This window comes from Lathamus discolor, chromosome 4 (genome assembly GCF_037157495.1).
Source record: "Lathamus discolor isolate bLatDis1 chromosome 4, bLatDis1.hap1, whole genome shotgun sequence".
NCBI lineage: Eukaryota > Metazoa > Chordata > Aves > Psittaciformes > Psittacidae > Lathamus > Lathamus discolor.
In genome coordinates this window covers 94,788,927-94,807,348 of record NC_088887.1, presented here as the reverse complement: position 1 = coordinate 94,807,348, position 18,422 = coordinate 94,788,927, and the positions used below count along the sequence as shown (strand labels likewise).

At 42.1% G+C, this 18,422-nt stretch overlaps 1 protein-coding gene across 3 annotated transcripts in view; it reads left to right on the top strand.

The window, feature by feature from the left end:
* Nucleotides 1-16,382, top strand: part of ELF1 (E74 like ETS transcription factor 1) — an 82,760-nt gene extending 66,378 nt beyond the window's left edge. For all 3 annotated transcript variants that reach the window (XM_065678166.1, XM_065678165.1, XM_065678168.1), the window contains exons 7-9: nt 2,859-3,051; nt 3,647-4,114; nt 14,666-16,382. In XM_065678166.1, the coding sequence (XP_065534238.1) occupies nt 2,859-3,051; nt 3,647-4,114; nt 14,666-15,281 (1,277 nt within the window). In that variant the 3' untranslated portion in view covers nt 15,282-16,382. The remainder of the gene's footprint in view (nt 1-2,858; nt 3,052-3,646; nt 4,115-14,665) is intronic.
* Nucleotides 16,383-18,422: the final 2,040 nt, after the last annotated feature.

The following is an 18,422-nucleotide window of genomic DNA, read 5'->3' as shown; positions in this document are numbered from 1 at the left end:
AAGGAAAAAAAGAAAATAAATCCCACATAACTGATAAAATAAATCATTTCCTTCAGACTGAACTGTTCAGTGCTGCCTGCCAGTTTTGTCTACAACTTGGTTGCTTTGCTGTGGGGTCCAGCACCCACACCTGCACCTGGGCTGGCATCTGAATGGCAGCCTGATGCCCTGGCACCCACCGAGTTACGCTGTGCTCACAGAGGCAGGTTCCTCCCCTGTGTCACCACAAGTGCCTGCATGCACACCTGAGAGCTGATGTGCTTGCATGCGTGAAGTACATGCCAGGATAGAAGCCCAGCCAAACATGGAAGGTGGTGGCGTAAGACATCAGACTCTCCTGAATCAGAAAAATCACGACACTGACAAATGAGTTTGGGCTTTTTTTTTTCCCTATTGCAGAGGGATTTTCTGCAATAACAGAAAAAAAACTAAAACCCTGTTGGCAAGCAGTAAATATCTAACAGGTTAATGCAGTTCTGAGTACACACTGCTGTTTTGTTTTGTTGGTTTTAATTCAAACCAGATTTTTAAGTCAAAATGAAACAAAAGTATCAGAGGAACCTCCCAGTAGTGTTCAAATGAAATAATAGAGAATATTAAAGCAGCTAGCCACAAAATTAAAAGGCAGAAAAGAGTGTAATGTTTTTGTTGATGATAGCAAGGATACACCATTTTTTCATATTTGTCCGTTGTTACAAAATTGCTAATTCAGAAGGAATTAAAAAGAAGCATGTTGCCTGAAACTGTTGCCTGTTACAGAAGAGCTACAGCAAAAGTCTTTGGTTTGCATTTTGAGAAACACAGAATTAAAACAAAAGGGATATTAATATAACTAGCCATGGCAGGGAAGCAGCTAGAAAACCGTAAGAGTTGCCTGTCTTACAGTACCCACAATGTTCCTGTAAAGGGAACATGTATGCCAAAGTACCAAGCCCTCCATAGAATTATTTGATGTGAGGCATGGAGAAGACTGAGTTTTCTACGTATTTCTTTTGCCACTGTGACTCGAGTGGGTTAAAAATCCTGCCTGAGTGACGCAGACCTGGCTTTTCACAGACAGTCCTTGTCAAGGTGGTTTTTCAGTGGCTAAGCAGTGACAGATTTTCAGCTTGCCTTGATGTAGCTGAGCATTTTTAGTCTAGACTGCAACAAAAGCACCCTGGATTAGATGATAAGTGGCTGGGAATGCTCTCACTCCTGGCTGACATTTCGTCTTGCCGAAACAGTCTTAACCTTTGCCTTTGGGGTATCCAAAGGCAAACAGGCTGACCGTTTTATGCAAGCAGGGAGATGTATGCTGCAAAGGCAGCGTGTTTTCTCTAGGGTGCTTGCTTTTCAAGTTCCCACCTGCTGAAGGAGTTGCTAACTCTTTGTTCTGCCATGCTGATGACTTTGCTGAAGATTTGCAGAGTACAGATTATCGTGCAGGAGTATGGGTGGTTTACTGTGTGAGACTTCTCTGGTTGAAAAGAGTTGAGACTGGTGGTTGTTACAGTTAAAAAACTACCAGGTTAAATTGAAGCTGACAGAAGAGATTCTGTCCCCCCGGGTGCACTGGCATCCTTCATGTGAACCTTCAGAAATCTCTACACGCTGTCCTTGCTGTGTTTTTGCACAGCTACTTGTAGGAGATGATACTTTCATACAAGAAGTTTCTTCTTCCTTTCTCAGACTAACAGCATTTCACTAAGAAGCTTATGTGCAGCTTCAAGCATCCAAAAGAACATCAAACATCAAAAGCCTTTAAAAAAGCAGGAAAATGGGTCTAATTAGTTGTATGAGTTTAGATTTCTTAAATGTGCTTTTGGGGGAAAAAAAAAGAATATGCAAATTTTGTACTAGTTTTAAGTATTCATAATCTGTGATTTTAATACTGTTTCTTTATACGTGGTAAACACTGAGCAGATGTGATGCATTTCCATATATAAATGTTTGTGCCTGCTTGTTTGTAAAGTGAAATTTGAATGTTTGCTACCAGCAAGTGCAAGTGCTCACTGGTTTAAAAAAGAAAATAATCTGGTTTTGAAGCTTAGTCTTGAAGGTTTGCCAACCTCAACATGTGCCACTGGTCATGGAATCATAGAGTGACAATTTGGAAGGGACCTCAGGGATCATCTGGTCCAACCTTTCTAGGCAAAGCATGACCTAGACTGGATGTGCCATAATCTTGTCCAGCAAATCCTTAGCAGTGCCCAGCATTGGGAAATCTACCACTTCCCTGGGGAAATGATTCCAATGGCTGATTGTTCTCTTATGTCCAGTTAGAATCTCCCAAGCCAATTGGAATCCCCATATGATTGCCCCATATAAATCTAATAGTTAAAAGTAAGGATTTCCTTTAGCCTTTTAAAGATTATAACACCTCAATGAACAAAGTATTTAAGCAAGGGCTTAATTTCCAGCATTTTCAGAGGATGGACCTGAACACATTCCCATTTAAAGTAAAGCAGTAGTGGCTGCTTCTGGATTAAGCAGGAGGGAACTGTACACGTAGGTGACTAATACTGTCTGACATTGGTGATTGGAATAAGACTGACTGTAGGTTGACTGGTACCTGACTCTGTAGGTTAGACCATTTCTAGTGGGTTAGGGCACCCAGATGATATTAAAAAAGAATCCCTTCCCATGCCTTTTCATCAGTATTTCCTAGTCCTGATGGTATCTTGATGATGTATGACAGTCTATTTGGAAATATATCAGCTTCTTTTTTTTTTTTATTTATTTTAGATTATTTACATAATAATGTAATATGTAATGTTATACATAATAAAATATAGTCAACTAATGTTTCTTTTTTCTTTTTCGGTTTTTTTTTTTTTTTTTTTTTAATTCCCTGTCCTGAAATACTTTCATTTTAGGAAATACAATTTATCTCTGGGAGTTTTTGCTAGCACTGCTCCAGGACAAAGCTACATGTCCTAAATATATCAAATGGACTCAAAGAGAGAAGGGCATTTTCAAACTGGTTGATTCCAAGGCTGTGTCCAGGTTGTGGGGAAAACATAAAAACAAACCTGACATGAATTACGAAACAATGGGTAGAGCGCTCAGGTACGTGCATTTTCAGTAATGACTGCTTTTGTTGCCTTAGTGTTTGCATGCATTAAATGCCTCATCTAATTTGTAAGGACAGAAAAGAGTTAGTATTCTATCCCTTCACCTCACTGTGTACAATTTCAAATTGTCATGTTAATTTGTAAATAAAACTCAGGTAGAGCTCTCCTGTCCTATTCCTTTTGCTTTGTTGTAGCTAAAATGTCTGCCTGTGCTGACTGGTGAATAAGCTTGAATTCAGGTAACTGAAAGAACTGTATGAGTCAAGAGGAGAATTGCAAGTTTCATGCAACTTTTGAAGAGTAGGAGTTGATAGCAGAGGTGCCAAGTCACGTAATTCTTCTCTTTCTCCTCAGAGTTATCTGAGGTTGAAATTAAAAGGTGACAAGAAATACCAGTAAAAATATTGTTTGAGGAAAAAACCCCACAATTAAGTTGGCCATTCCTTTATAATGAAGAAACTAGGCACTTAAAATATTGTTTAGTTGTTACTGCTGGTCTTATTTTCTGGAGGGTTTGCTGCCTATTCTGCTGCTGTTTGGGGTTTGGCAAAAAACACTGTATAACTTTGGTGCATGTATGCTTTGAACAGATACTATTACCAAAGAGGAATACTGGCTAAAGTGGAAGGTCAGCGCCTAGTATATCAATTTAAAGAAATGCCAAAAGATCTCATCTATATAGATGATGAAGATGCTAGTCCTAGCACCGAATCATCAGATTCAACTCTGCTCCCAACTGCTGTGGCCAGTAGAAACCAGTCGAGCAGATCTAGAGCGTCTGCAAATGCAGGAACAAAGGGAGGATCAACCACCGTGGTAAAAACAGGGAATTCAAAGCCTGTGAAGCTGAAGGAGCAAGTAGAAGTTGCACAGCAGCAGACATCCAGCTCCGCTTCAGAAGTTTCAAGGACAGCGCAGTCTCCACAGCCAGTGCAACACACTCAGCTTTTTCGGACAGTTCAAGTAATGCAGCCTTTGCAGCCCATCACAGAAGAACAGGCACCTGCAACCAGTAATGTTCCAGATGAACCGTTAAATCCCTCGGTTCAGAATGTAAGGTAAGAAAATGTACAGAAATAATGTATGAATGATAATAAATTTACTAGATGATGGCTAGATAGACTGGATTCTTGTCTATGCTTCCAAAAATGCTCCTCCCCAAGTCTGGCTGAAGTGAAGCAGCGTCTTTGTGGCTGATCCGAGGAATTGGGAGTTACTGCATTACACTGCGATGTGTACACTTGTAAGTGCTCTGCCTTTGGTGGAGGGAAGTGCATCTTTCTTGTGGTATTAGGCCTGATACAAATCCTTTTAGAGAGGAAAACTACACACCTTCTCTTTCAGATTGGTATTGTCAGTTCTGTCCCGCAGCAGAGGCAGTGTTTTCTGTTGTCTTCGTGTTTGCATTATACACAGTGGGTCTGCCTGAGGCCTTCAAAAAAATTTCCCTTCTTGCTTCTTAAGAATTTTTCTTCTTAAGATTTTTTTTGTCATCTCTTTCATCTTTTGTATTGTCCCCAGCTACAACAAGGGAAAGCTCCATGTTATCTGCTCCAGCATTTTGCTGCTGTTACAAGAGCATGTTCTTTTGAATTTAGAAAACAATTAATAGAATAACCTCATGAGAGGTATGTATCTGCAGAGTATTTTGGGAGACAGTCATGCTTCCATGCTTAATTTCTAAGTCAACTGGCTAACACTACATGGTGTTTAAGCATCATAGAATGGTTTGTGTTGGAAAGGACCTTAAGATCATTCCAACTTCCTGGCCATGGGCAGGGGTGCCTCACACTAGACCATGTTCCTCAAGACTCCTTTGCATCTACCCATTAGTAGCAGCATCCTAATTGAAAAGGCTTTAAAAACAATTACTTTAGCCTGGTTTTACCCTTGCCTGAGGCATCCCCTGATGGAGCTTGTTCATCTCCACTGACTACAAAAGACTTAAACCAAACAAATGTTCTTGCAGTCAAGGCCCCTCACAGGAATGTCAGTTATATAAGGCGATTCTGGACCTTAAAGCTAAACTGTTGCAAAAAAGCTTCAGGATATAATTCAGGAGCCGCACATTCTCAGTGAAACATTGCTTTTTTGAGATTTGCTGTGGTAACATCAGTGTTACAGTGGTTACCCATTTGTGCTGCAGAATGGCAATAATGCTGTTTCCTGACCCCTTCCTCTAGTCTTTCCTTTGAAAATTACATCCAGAGGCACCAATTGATTTGGAGTGATACTGACTATCTGGGGTTAACCATGCAGTTCTCTCAGAGAGGAGTAAATAGTGATGCTAATGAGAGCAAATAATTCCTTCTTTTCCAAAGAGTAAGTTTTGCTTTCATCTCTGCTAGAGGGATGCTGTAAAAGCCAGTCAATTATTAAAACTCCAGTTACATAAAAGGAATATCAAGACTAGCTGTAACAGCTAGGTTTTTCAGGAGAACTGAAAGAAGAACTGAAGGTGTTTATATCAGCCTTCAGTGACTGATATAATAGAATCAATAAGAAATGCTTTAGGGGATAACCAAAAAGTTGAGGAGGCTGAAGTCTTACATATAGGAAATGACAACCCGAGACTGCAGCTTCAATCAAGAAAGTTACACTGTCTTTTCTTTCCCTGGGTTAAAAACCACCAAACCTTAAAATTATGCCAGGACTTCCTAGTTTGAATCCCACTATTTTTTATTTCCTTAAAAATTATGAAATGGTTTCATTCACTCTGCAGCATGAAAAACCCACACTGAAAACAGAAATTCATTGGTTAGTAAAGACTGCAAGGGAATAAATATATTGGCAAAAATATTTTTCATAGTTAGTGATAGGCACTGTAATACAAAGTGGAAAGTTACCATTTTTAAGTAGACAATATCTGTTTTCATTTGTCTTTTCATTCTAAAATGTATGTTTTGCAATCAAACGGTGTTTTGCTTATTGTTCAAACCAACTAGAATTAGTTCAGGATGCACATGGAGGGGAGGATTATATTTGTTCAGAAGTTTATGTAAAAGATAATTACAAAGAATTTGACACCCTCCTCCTCAAAAAAAACCCACCACTTTTGGACTTAATTTAGAAAATTAATTAAAAAAAAGTGATGTAAGTTTTTAAAGCTGAGGAATGGAACTGCTCTGTACAGTGCAGTCCTACAGTTTCAGGCTTGGTGAGGGATTAATTACTCGTAAAAATTGATTAGGGCAATGTAGTGAAAGGAAACAAGTACAGATGTAATCAAAGCTATACAGTGCCATTTAACTCAGTAGAATAATGCTATTAAACATTAATAGGGGGAAAGTTCAGCAATTTGCTGAGTTAATTAGCTGTAAGCTAGACCTGCACTGGATCACATAGCAAAATCAGAATCAATAATATAGAATCATAGAATCATAGAATAGTTAGGGTTGGAAAGGACCTCAGAAGGGTAACAACAAACAGAAGTATCTGTAAGACATAATAAGGCAGGCAGTAAGTCCAGCCTAACATTTGGAAAGCTGCTCAGTGACGTGATGACATCCAGTTATTGCATTTTGGTATTTCACAATCAGACCTTGAGCAATCAGCCAAGGGGGAAAAAAAAAGTAGAGATGATATGTGTGAAGTTCAAACGAAGTAAAAGCCTGAAGGGTTTGGTGTTGTGTCTCTTCTAATCTCGTTTGCAACTTAAAATAATATTCTATGAAGGCTTCAATTGCACTTTCCTTGGCCAAGATAACAAAGTGAAGGGGAGAACAAAAGATCCATTGGATGTTTTCAGTACAGTTTGTAATCACTGAATGGTGTAGAGTGGTGCTAATTAAGAAAGAATGTACTGAGGTGGCTAAGCAGTTAGAATGAAAATAAAGACCACAAGCCAGATAGTTTTGGTCAGGATGAGCCAAGCTGCAAACCAAGGTGCGGCTGAGTCCTGCGCAGTGGTCACTGCCCATTCCAGGCTCCAAAAATACAATTTATGCCAGATAAATTTGAGAATTTCTTCTCTGTTTCAAAATGCAAACTTCCAATAGCCTCGAGGGGTAGATGGTACACTGAATGGCTTTGTGAGCATATGTTTTAAGTCTTGTTTTATAATAAGGCTAAAACAAAGGAACAGGATTTGTGGCTTGTTTATTCAAACAGCTATAAATCTCTAGCAGCTGAATGTGTTTGTGTCACTTTCTGATTTGCAGCAATGGGGCTGAATAAGGGCTGAAATGACTTGAAAATGTACAGCAGGTATGATTGCCATTACAGAAGTAAGAGCTGACAAACCTGATTTAGGGTTGTGGTTGGAGTAATTTTATGGTAGTTTTATAAGAAAGCATGAGGACAAATAGCAGCGTTGGTTGCCAGATGTGTTCACAGGTTGGGGCATGTAGTGACCAGGGTTTGAGAATGATGCTCAAGAGGTTTTCTGATGCATACTGGTTAGTGGTTGCACTCTGCCTTGAAGCATGAACATCTTGGACCCATACAATTTGTTTTATGCAGTGTAGTTTCTAAAGTTTTATTCATACACATGTTCTTCCCTATTCTTCATGGAAATAAATGGTCTTCCCTCTGCAGCAATTTGCTTCTGTTGTGTTGTGAGAAGAAAACAATGTAAAGAAAATACTGAGGATTGCTAAGGTCAGAACAATTGGCTTCTTAACCATATCCTTCAGGGAAGAAGTCTGAACATGCAACTTCTCTGCTGTGGGACTTGGTAAAAGAATCATGTTTGAGGAATGTTGTGGAGGGCTCGTGTCACCATCCCTCCCCTGCCATATGCAGCATTGCCTGGTAAGATCTACTCCCAGATCATGGCTGGGAGAACGTGGCAGCCTCTCCCCCTTGCATTTCTCAAAGAAAGGGGCTTGCCAGTGAAAATCAGGAGTTGTCTTTTCAAAGGAGACAAGCCGCTTCATTTACAGCTGCAGAAAGCTTGTGCAGGATTTTGTGTACTTTAAAGGGAGGGTGGTGTCTTAGATGTGGAAAGTTCTGGGCTTGGTGGGCTTTCTGTACAACTTTTGGTGCTGCTGTATACAGAGGAGACAAGAAGCATTCCTCACCAGGGATAGATGCCTCTTCTTCAGCCACAATGCTTACACAGAAAGGCTGTGATGTGGTGCTAACCCAGGCTTGGGAAACAGGAGCACGGTCAGGTCATACAAATTGGGTTTTGCTGACTCAGGAAGACATCTAGTATCACCAGTGGGAATATTGGGAATTGCAGACTCACTGCTGTTCCACAGATCTAACTGCTCTGGCTCAGTGGATACAAGCACAGTCACTGCAGTCTCCACTTGTTTAACTGGGAGCTTAATTTGGCACCACGTTTCCAGTAATAAGACAAAACCAAAAATGCCTCTCTAGATGAACATTTTATTTCTAACTTTTCCCAATGAGCCAGCTTTTTTAAGGAAGAAAAAGAAGTCTCTTTGAATTTAGCACTTGTGAAATGGTTCTGTTTAAACCACAATAACTGACAAGTTTAACCAGAGTATCTGGTTTAGTGGAGAAATTATTCTTTTAGCTTGGGATTCAGAGGCACCAAAGTAGTCCTGGGATTCAGCTCCATGTTCAGTGGGTCATTCTGAGGGTAAACGACATCCTTTCTGTTGCTCCAGAAAGTGTTCCGCTCCTGTAAGGCTAGGGACTTCTCTAGGACATCAGTCAGGGCTCTAAGGTGCCTGCATTTGGGCAATTAAATTTCTCCCTTAAATGACTAGGGCTGCAGATAAAGAGATGCATTTTCATTTACCTTCAATCAAGGGTAACAGTGATTTAAGATGAAGTGTCTTTTGGGTGGACTAGTCTTCATGTTATTAACAGTTCAAAGGAGATCATATTGTGAGTAATTAAAAATTATAAGTCTCTTTGTTACTGAGTGCATGGGACATAGCTGAATCTTCTAGCTGGCAGCTCTGTATACCAAGAAACTTGCAGTTAGCTGAATGCTGACAGATACTGTGTGATGCTTTAGCAGACTTCAGGTTTTGAACACAACATTTCTATCAAAATTCAGTTTATTGTTTCTTTTCTGTATTTTCACGTTGTCATTGTGGTAGCTTGGAGAGAGCATGCTAGAAGACCAGTATCCTGGCTCTGTTCTGTAGCTGGGGGAAAAGCTAATACAGACCACAGAGGACGAGTGGGATATGCTTTGTTGTGTTCACTTCTGAACTGGAGAGCTGCTACATGATGAATCAGCCACAGCTTTCATCTTGACCTTTTTGCAACCTTTGAGATAGAAAACGTTGCAGTAATTCATCCTGAAGGTGACACAAGCATGGACCACAGTGGCAAGATGCTCATTCAAGAGGAGAAGGAAGTAGCTGAAGGTGAAGCATGTTTTTTTCTGGGCATGCGCATTCTGTGTAAGAACAGTGATGAAGCCAGCAATATGCCAACACAGTGGATTGGTCCCAATAAGCAGAGGGAAATACCTTTGAAAGTCATGCCTACCCCAAGCAAACGCATATGCCTTCTGCTGTTGTTCCATAATCTGTTTCTGTATCCAGGCTGTGATGTACCGGTGGTCTGACTGCAGCTATGCTGATGCTGAAATACTAGACAGATTTGTCTAGCATTAGTTTATCAATTCTGAAAATGCTGCTATTTCAAATGAAGTGTCTTTATCATGTGCCATATACAGACGTTCGCTTGGTTAAATTGTGCAGTGAATGTCACCATTATGTTCTGTAATCATACTTTACACCCTGTCTATGTTGGTTTTGCTCAAACTTGCATAATCACACAGACACAGGGAGGCACTCTGACACCGTATTACTGAGAGTTTGCAGTGACCATCTGCTTTCAGTCCTTTTACCCTGAATAAGAATGAGAGGCAAATCTGCATGATGTCAGCTAATGTTGTAGCCCATCACTCCTCTGCCATTCCTGTAGGTTATGCTGAATAAAAACTGTCACAGGCTTCAGTCTCACTAAAGAGCTCACGAGGGCTCTCTGGGACTTGATGGTGAATATGAGTGAAGGAATGCAATGCCAGCTGAGGACTTCTAGATAATCAGAAGCAACTCCTGGTTAATATTTGGAAGGCTTGATGTTGATCAGCCAGCATCAGTGCACGTGCTTTGCTTCTGTTTGCAGCTAGACAGTTGTCTTCTGTCAGTGCAACACGTTGGGTCTTCATGCTCCAAAGGCTGGTCTGCAGTAGAAACGCTCCAGCACACCAACTAGCTGATACTTGTGGATCTGGCTCACTGCTGCTGTAGCTTTCTCCAAAGGAAGGGAAGTAGGTGATTGTTGCAAAGAGCTGATCTCTGTCATCTCTTAAGTGCAGGCTTGACTGTTTCAAGTTTCAGGGTGGTGAAGAAAATCCCCTTCCTGAGGGAAGTGTTGGTCAGAAATAGGCTGAATGTGATCTCAGTGAGCTTCTACAATACCCATTTAGCTTACAACAGGGTGTGTTTCTCAGAACATATTTACAATAGGGATAGCAAACGTTTTCATTTGATTTTCCTGCAGCTGAGACCTTCTCTTAAGCCCATTTCTAATGTAATATATGTGGTAGGTAGGAAGAAGGCTGCTTTCAGCAGAAGGGACTTAAAAGTCATCTAGACAGATTAATTTTGTTTTAGGTGAGCATGCAGTTTTGAAAAACTCTGGGAAGAAGAGTGTAAGACTGCATGGGTCAGTAAAAAGGACACTGTGCTTGAGAGCTGAGTCCTCTGTCTTTGTCCTCATGATGTGAAGAGATTAGCTTGTCCAGGCAAAGCTAGACAAGAACAGGCAAGTTCTGCCCTCCCTTCGGAGGAGGGTGTGTTCAGTCAGGGCATGAAGGCATCAGGTGCCTTTCTACCTCTCACGGACATTTCCCCCAAGATTGCCTAAGCAGCTCCTATCTGTGTGGCTTTCCCTGTGGAAGGGCAAGTGGCTATGGGGCAGTGTGTTGTGGTGAGGTATTGACAGGACTGCTGAGGGTCATGTACGTGAGCAAAGCTGTGGAGGAGAGCTCCTGAGGTGCATTTGGCTAATGCTTCCTACAGCACCCCAGAAGAGATTGCCTCTCAACTAGGGCATCTGAATTGGTTCTGACAAGCACATCCCACCCCCTCACCTCCCTCAAGCTCTTCCTAGCTTGATTCAGTGAGCTGTTTGCAACCAGCTAGCTGAATAAATGGGGAAAGTCCCTGGAAATCTGCCTGTTTATCTGGAGGCCATCATTTTCCATACAGCTGTAGATTGAACGTGTGTGTTGGAGAGGGAATTCTCTTCTGTTACCGCTCTCTATGTATTTCTTAATATTGCCTTATTTCATTTACTTTTTGTGCTGTGGAATACCTTGTTTACCTTGGCTTGTAGCTTCAGGTTTCGGGTTGTTTTTTGTTTTTGTTTTGGGTTTTTTTTGTTTGTTGGTTTTTTTTGATCTTCTCCCTTTCTCCATTTCATAAATTTCACATAAATTACCGTAAATAAACTTGTTTTTCCTGCCTGTCACTTACTGTTTGCTTTATCAGTAGTTACCTCTTGATGAGCTCATATGATATTGCACAATTCTCATCTGTTAACAGTACGAAAAGGACCAAGAAATAGATGATCATTTTCTGCCAAGCTAAAATGACTTTAGGATTTTTGTCATTCTTTTGTCAGCTGTAACCAGATGGCTTTATGGCAGTATTTCCTTTTCCCCACTGTTGCTCAATGTTCTTGTTCTTTCTGTAACCTCAGCAGGAACTTTTGAAGTAATCACCCAATAGATTTGTACTTCAGGGTAGGAAGGGCGTTAGCAAATTGACACTGAAATTCAGAAGCATACCAAAACACACAGAACCTAAAATAATGTAGCCCATTGTTACCAGATCACCTTCAGGAGTGTGTACGTTATTTTTAAACAGGCAAAATGATTAAACCAAACCTGTTGTTTTGGGTTTTTTTTACCTAGTGATATTTGAGACAAATAGTTTGAGCAGATAGATTTTTAGTCAGTAGACATGCCAGTTGTCTGTAGTCTTACCAATTGAAGGAGATGTCTTGCTTGGCTACCATTAGCATAAATAACAATGTGTATTTATGGGGCTGTGTGCTACTTAATCCAGTGCTTGTACAGACATCTGCTGCATGCTTTCCCTGTAGCAAGTTCACACTCTGTGTGTGTATAGATATGTGTATCTACATGTTTGTATATGTGTGCATCATATATATCCATCTTGACTGATGGAGAAGATAGAGCACCTGGAGTTAACTGTTAGTCACAGGATGATGCACAGGTATGGGACTTGCTTTCAGGAGAAACAAAATGGCTTAACATCAGTATGCAAATACAAATTACAGTATGCTGGCTGGTTTGGTGTTCTCAGGCCTGTTGTTTCTAGTTCTTTGCAAGACACCTTTTGCACTGATTAGATCCACTTCACAGTTTTTGTGGTTGTCCTTTAAAGCCATTTAGCAGCCAGAAGCTTTTATTTTTACTACATCATTTAGAGCAAAAGAGCTACATAACAACGAAGTAGTTTCAGAGTAATATTTGGGTGGCTTACAAGCACAGGCTACCAGCTTCAGCTGTTGCTTTCAAACTATTTAGTTGATCTTAATCCTTCAGGCTCAAGTAAGTTTCTTCATGGATTAAACAGCTGGCTTGGTATCTGCTCTGATACTTCTAATGCTTTTCTGGTGGCAAGTGTCAGCTGCCTTTCCTTCATAGCTGTTCCACTTAGATTGCTAGTCTCTAGACTTTTATGTCTTGAGCTGGACCTATGTGACATTATGATTTTACTGCAAGTTTGTTTAACTGTAGGCAAATTTTTGGTACCATTTTTTAAAAAGCCAGTGGATGCCCTCATCCTGTTCCTGCTTCTGGCACAGGCATTTGTGATTTTTCTGTCAAGGTCCCAGGAGAATTGATGGGGTGAGGTGGGAGATTTAGCACTGATTACCCTTAGCAGACATGGTGTGAGTAATTCTGAGGTTTGCACTTCAAGCTTGGCTGTTTGGATTTGTTGTGTAGCACTAAGTTCTCAGAAGCCAGCAGAAAAGAAGTGATCACTTCACTCTGGCTGGTGTTTCACCTCCAGCCAGCTCCCATTTCCATGAGCTGCTTCTGTGGGCTGCCTCTAATTGGGTGAAACAGGAGATCAAGACTGACACTGGTGTCAGCCGCACCAAACTTTGTCTCTTGGCTATTACGGCCTCTCTGGTAAGACCTACGTGGGAGCCTCAAGGGCAAGGATTTGGATTTGTTTTGCTACAGCAGCATTCCTGGGTACTGCAGCTTTCTTTCTTGTGAGGCAGATTATGTTCATCATATTACCAAACCACATATGAGGTGGGGTGAAGACTGCCTACAGCAAGGACTGGCAGCTGGAGGATGCTCAGGGGGTACTGATGTGCTCTGATCCTGATACCAGCTGGGTTACTGGAGCTGCTCTTCCTGCAGCAATCTTTGGAGCTCAGCCTTTCCCAGATGACTGAGCTGAAAGGGATCAGGGAAATCCTCTACAAGTATTCCTTCACTTGTTTCTGCTGCTGCATTAAGAAAGGGGGAATGCAGCTCCCCATGGGGCTGGACTACAACCACCAACAGAACTGCATCCACATTGCCCCATAGCGTCAGCATCTCGTAAGTCCTGCCTTGGTCAGCTTTTCGTTGTGACTGTGACTGTGTTGTGATATCAGTTGTGACTGTGATAGCCAGAGTGTAGTTTAAATCAAGTTTTGAATATGCTGAGTCTGGTCTGACTGGTCAGTGGCTAAGTGCTGGCAAGTAGGATTTTGGAGAGCTGTGAAAAATAGGTGCTGCATGGGTACAAAACAAAAAGATTTATCAGAGAGTGTGGCATGGTGGGAAGGAGCAAGCTGTGGGAGGGTGTCAAAGCAATTGCCAGTTCCTTCCTCTTTCCCTCCCCTGGAAATCCTTCACTTCACCAGGAGTATGTTGTGGTTTGGGGTTTTGTTTGTTTGTTTTGTTGTTATTTGCATGGCTGCAGTGTATGTGTTTTGGCCACATCTCTTGAGTCACCGCTGTCTATTGTAGTTGTGTACCAACATGTGGCTGTCAAGCCTCTGATGTTGCTGTACATACAAAGAAAGTAGTAACCTTGTGCCCAAGTCTGTGAGCCTGCAACTGATGGAATCGTTCCTAATTTAAATAGATGTTTTGGGAGCAAATTCTTTCTCAGTTGCTTTACCAGAAGGAGTGTGCAAGCCTGGCAGACAGAACCGTGTGTCGTGGGAATCTGACAAGGTCCTGGCCAGGCTCACTGTTACAGTGCAGATACTTTTACATATAGGTAAATGTAATGTCAGGGGAATTGAGGCCTCATTTAGGAGTTATTTAGGCTCATGACTTCAAATGGCAGCTGTGTAGTAGGTCATGCTCATGATGTTGTTTGATGCCCGAGGAGGAGATTTCAGATAAAATTCCCAGGTTTTCTGGTGAACTACTGAATATCTCAAAGGCAAGTTTGGCAGTGGTGCTATTGCTCATGCAGGGTGTCTTTACACTGGGAACAGTGTTTCTGAATTCAGAGGTCAGGTCCAGTTCTTGGTGTTTTAGGAGAGTGCCTGCTACCTCTTTTGAACCATTGGGTAAATTAAAAGCTCACGATGCAAAATGATTTTTCGAACAGTAAATCTGTAATTGTTTCTCAGACCTCAGAGTGGAAGTGTTCTGACCCTCTCTTTTCTAATCTTAATAGGACTTTACAGAATCCAACCCAAGTTCCAGTGGTTGTGTCTCCTAGCAATCAGCAGCTGCATACTGTAACACTCCAGACAGTGCCTCTTACTACAGTGATAGCCAGCACAGATCCAACCTCAGCAACAACGTCCCAGAAATTCATTTTACAAGCCATTCCTACTTCACAGCCCATGACGGTCCTTAAAGAAAACGTCATGCTACAGTCTCAGAAGCCAGTCTCACCTCCTTCCTCAATCGTGCTGAGCCCAGCACAAGTTCAGCAGGTGATCACCAGCAGCGTGCAGACAGTTTGCAATGGGACAGTCAACATGGCTTCGTCTCCATCCTTCAGTGCTACCACACCCGTGGTAACGTTCTCGCCCAGCAACTCACAGGTAGCTCATCCCTCCGGCACGGTGATCACTTCGGTTATTAAAGCACCAGAAACAAAGCACAGCAACATACAAGAGGCAATGAAAGAAGATGTTAGTGACAAAGCAGGTGATACTGAGCAGTCGGAGCAGAAATTCCAGCAGCAACAGTTTGTGATGGTGGTGTCCAGTTCGAATGGCTTCCCATCTGACGTGCAAGTGAAGCAAGAAAATGAGCCATTGGAACCCAGTTCATATGAGTAAATTCTTAAAATAAGCAAACAAACAAAGGACCCTGTGGATGATTATTTTCATAAATGTGATGGGACCTCTCAGATATGTATATATATGATTTGATTCTGAAGCAAGATGTTGCAAAGCTCCTTAATTTCTGCAGTTGTTAGAATTCATGCTTTAGAATGGATTTTGATTTTCTGTTAATTGCTAAATGTCAGCATATAAATAAAATTACATATTACTCATGTTTCAAAATACAGGCATGAAGGAACATGCTTTTTTACGCTATGAAGACTTTCTCCTGAGGTTGTTGGCCAAAGTTTCAGACTTCTTTCTTATAGTATGTTTTCAGTCTACTGCCGATTTACATTGCAGTAACATTACTATAACCTTTTCTGTTTAATCCCTACATGTTATCACTTAACTTCTGAAGCAACAGTTACTTTTAGTGGGATATTTTTTTCATTCCATGTGTATGAATTTTTATGATCAACTATCTGTTCCATACTGGTAAATTACACCAGTTTTAGACATTGATAACCAGGTATCCTCTTGCATTTTTTGCAGCACAAGCTCTTGTGTGTGCAAAATTGACTATACACTCCTATTGAGAGTATATGAAACATTTATTCCAGTAATGGACAACACCATGTCTCTATTTTATATAGGAACATCAGATATATTTAATTACAGAAGCTAACGGCATCACTAGAGGTGCAAACGTTTCATGCCATTTTTTTGACTATGAAGCTTAACAGTCTTGCTTTCTACTTCAGATTATTTTGTAAGGGGGGAAAGAAATGAAATATATACAATTTATACAGGTATTTGGAGATTAATACTGCTAAGAGGTTTTTTGGTTTGTTTTTTTTTTGATTGTAAATAATGTACATTCAATGTCACAGGGAGGTTTTTTCAGCTAATTTGTTTCCATACAAATTTTGATAGATGCAAATAAGATCATTATGTTTAGAGGTCTAATGTTATATGTATTCATATTACAGAGTGAATTTGTATTTAAAGACAAATTTTTAAATGATGGAGCCCTCTGAACCTTGGGTCCTTGCCTTTTGTATTTTTAATTGGTTTATTATGAAAATAAATCAAGTGGAAAAACATTTTTCTGCATTTACTCTGCAATGGTTTCCATTATTATGACGTTTTTTCAACCATTATAAATAACCAAACTACACTGAGAAATGGGGCAGCATGATTAATCAGTGTGGGTCTGTGGTGGGACAGGTTTTAAACTGGCAGGAGGTAGATTTTGATTAAACATTAGGAAGAAGCTCTTACCTGCGAGGGTGGTGAGACACTGCACAGGTTGCCCAGAGAAGCTGTGGCTGCCCCAGCCCTGGCAGTGTTCAAGGCCAGGTTGAACGGGGCTTGGAGCAGCCTTGTCTAGTGGAAGGTGCCCGTGCCCGTGGCAGGGTGTTGGAATTGGATGAGCTTTAAGGACTCTTCTGACCCAAACCATTCTGTGATTCTATGATTAAAGTAATCTAGGAGTTTTATTGATAGGGTGATAAAAATTTAAAGATAAGCTTAAAGGTACTAGAAAAACTAATGGGAGCAGAACTGCGGTGGAGATAGTTCGGCCTAGTTGAATAGAAGTTTACGGATTGTATCAAACAAGCAGCTGTCTGCTCTACCTGCCTGGTTTATTTCAGTGTTTCATTGCTCTGACTCCCACGCAGTCATGCTTCCACCTGCAGATCCAGCTCTTCCATTTCAGGAAGACTGGCCATACCCAAACCAGAGCAACTGCTACCAGCTGACCAGGGGCTGTTTGTCCAGCAGCTCCCTGCAGCTGGGCAGTGCTGGAAATACTGCTAGGAATGAGAGTAAGCGATGTAGAAGTGTTGCCTAGTGCAGTCCTCATCCTGAAGGCTGTTCCAGGTTGATGAAAACACTAGAGAGGCTGGGGCTTTAAATCCGACTATAAAATAGGGACTTCTTCCTGTAGAACAAGTATTTCATAATACTCGGAAACCTGAAGTGATAACACTTGACTGGCATTGGTGTTTTGTTCTGCTGATTTACTGGAAACATGCAAATAAAATCGCACCGTAAGATTACAGCTTTGCCAACAAAACTTCTTGCCATAGCTGCAGCTATTACAAAGAGAAAATGGTTTGTTTATGCTTCATTTATGGCAGTTGGCTAAGAGGAGAAGATCTCCAGCAGACAGTGACGTGTCTCCCACAGCAGTGTTGTGTAACCAACAGTAAATGAGAATCACTCCCTGATCATGTCCATCAGGCTCCAACCTAACAGCTGGGTGCATCTGTACTTTTGGCTCTCCTTAGTACAGCAGCCTGGTCTAGTGGGGGGTGTCCCTGCCCAGGGCAGGGGTGTTGGAACCGGATGAACTTTAATATCCCTTCCAACCCAGACCATCCTGTGATTCTGTGACAAACGAAGGGAGAAGCTGGAGTGAATCATAGATCAGGGCTCACACTTGGAGCCCTCTCTGCAGCACAAGTAGCCCCTCCCAGAGCTCCCTGTGTGCCTGCGGTAGCAGCCAAACAAAACACTGAACGCTGCTGACTCAGAAAGAAAAAATTGAGTCTGCTGTGCTTTCCTGCACGCGTGTGAGGCTGCACGGCAGAAAAGGGGCTTTTTTTTACTGAGGTGCTTCACGGAAGGGAACGCAGGGAGGAGGAAGTTGTGATAGGACGGGGGGGGGGGGGGGGGGGGGGTGGGGGGTGGCTTTAAACTGAAAGAGGGGAGATTTAGATTAGACGTAAGAAGAAATTCTTCCCTGTAAGGGTGCTGAGGCCCTGGCACAGGGTGCCCAGAGAAGCTGTGGCTGCCACATCCCTGGCACCGTTCATGGCCAGGCTGGCCGAGGCTTGGAGCAACCCGGTCTAGTGGAAGGCGTCCCTGCCGACGGCAGGGGGTTGGAACTGGGTAGGCTTTAAGGTCCCTTCCAACCCAAACCATTCTACGAGGTCCTGAAGCGGGGAGTGAGCCGCGCCGCGGCCTGCAGAGCTCGCAGAGAGCCAGCAGCGGGTGCCGGCACCTTCAGGCTGGGGCGGGAGGCGGTACATAAGCTCCCGACGCGGCCGGTGCCCCGGGAGTGGGCCGCCCCGGCACCGCGGCCACGACCGCCTCAGCTTCACCCCTGCTCCCCTCAGCCTAGCACGCCAAATGGCGCCCGCTCTT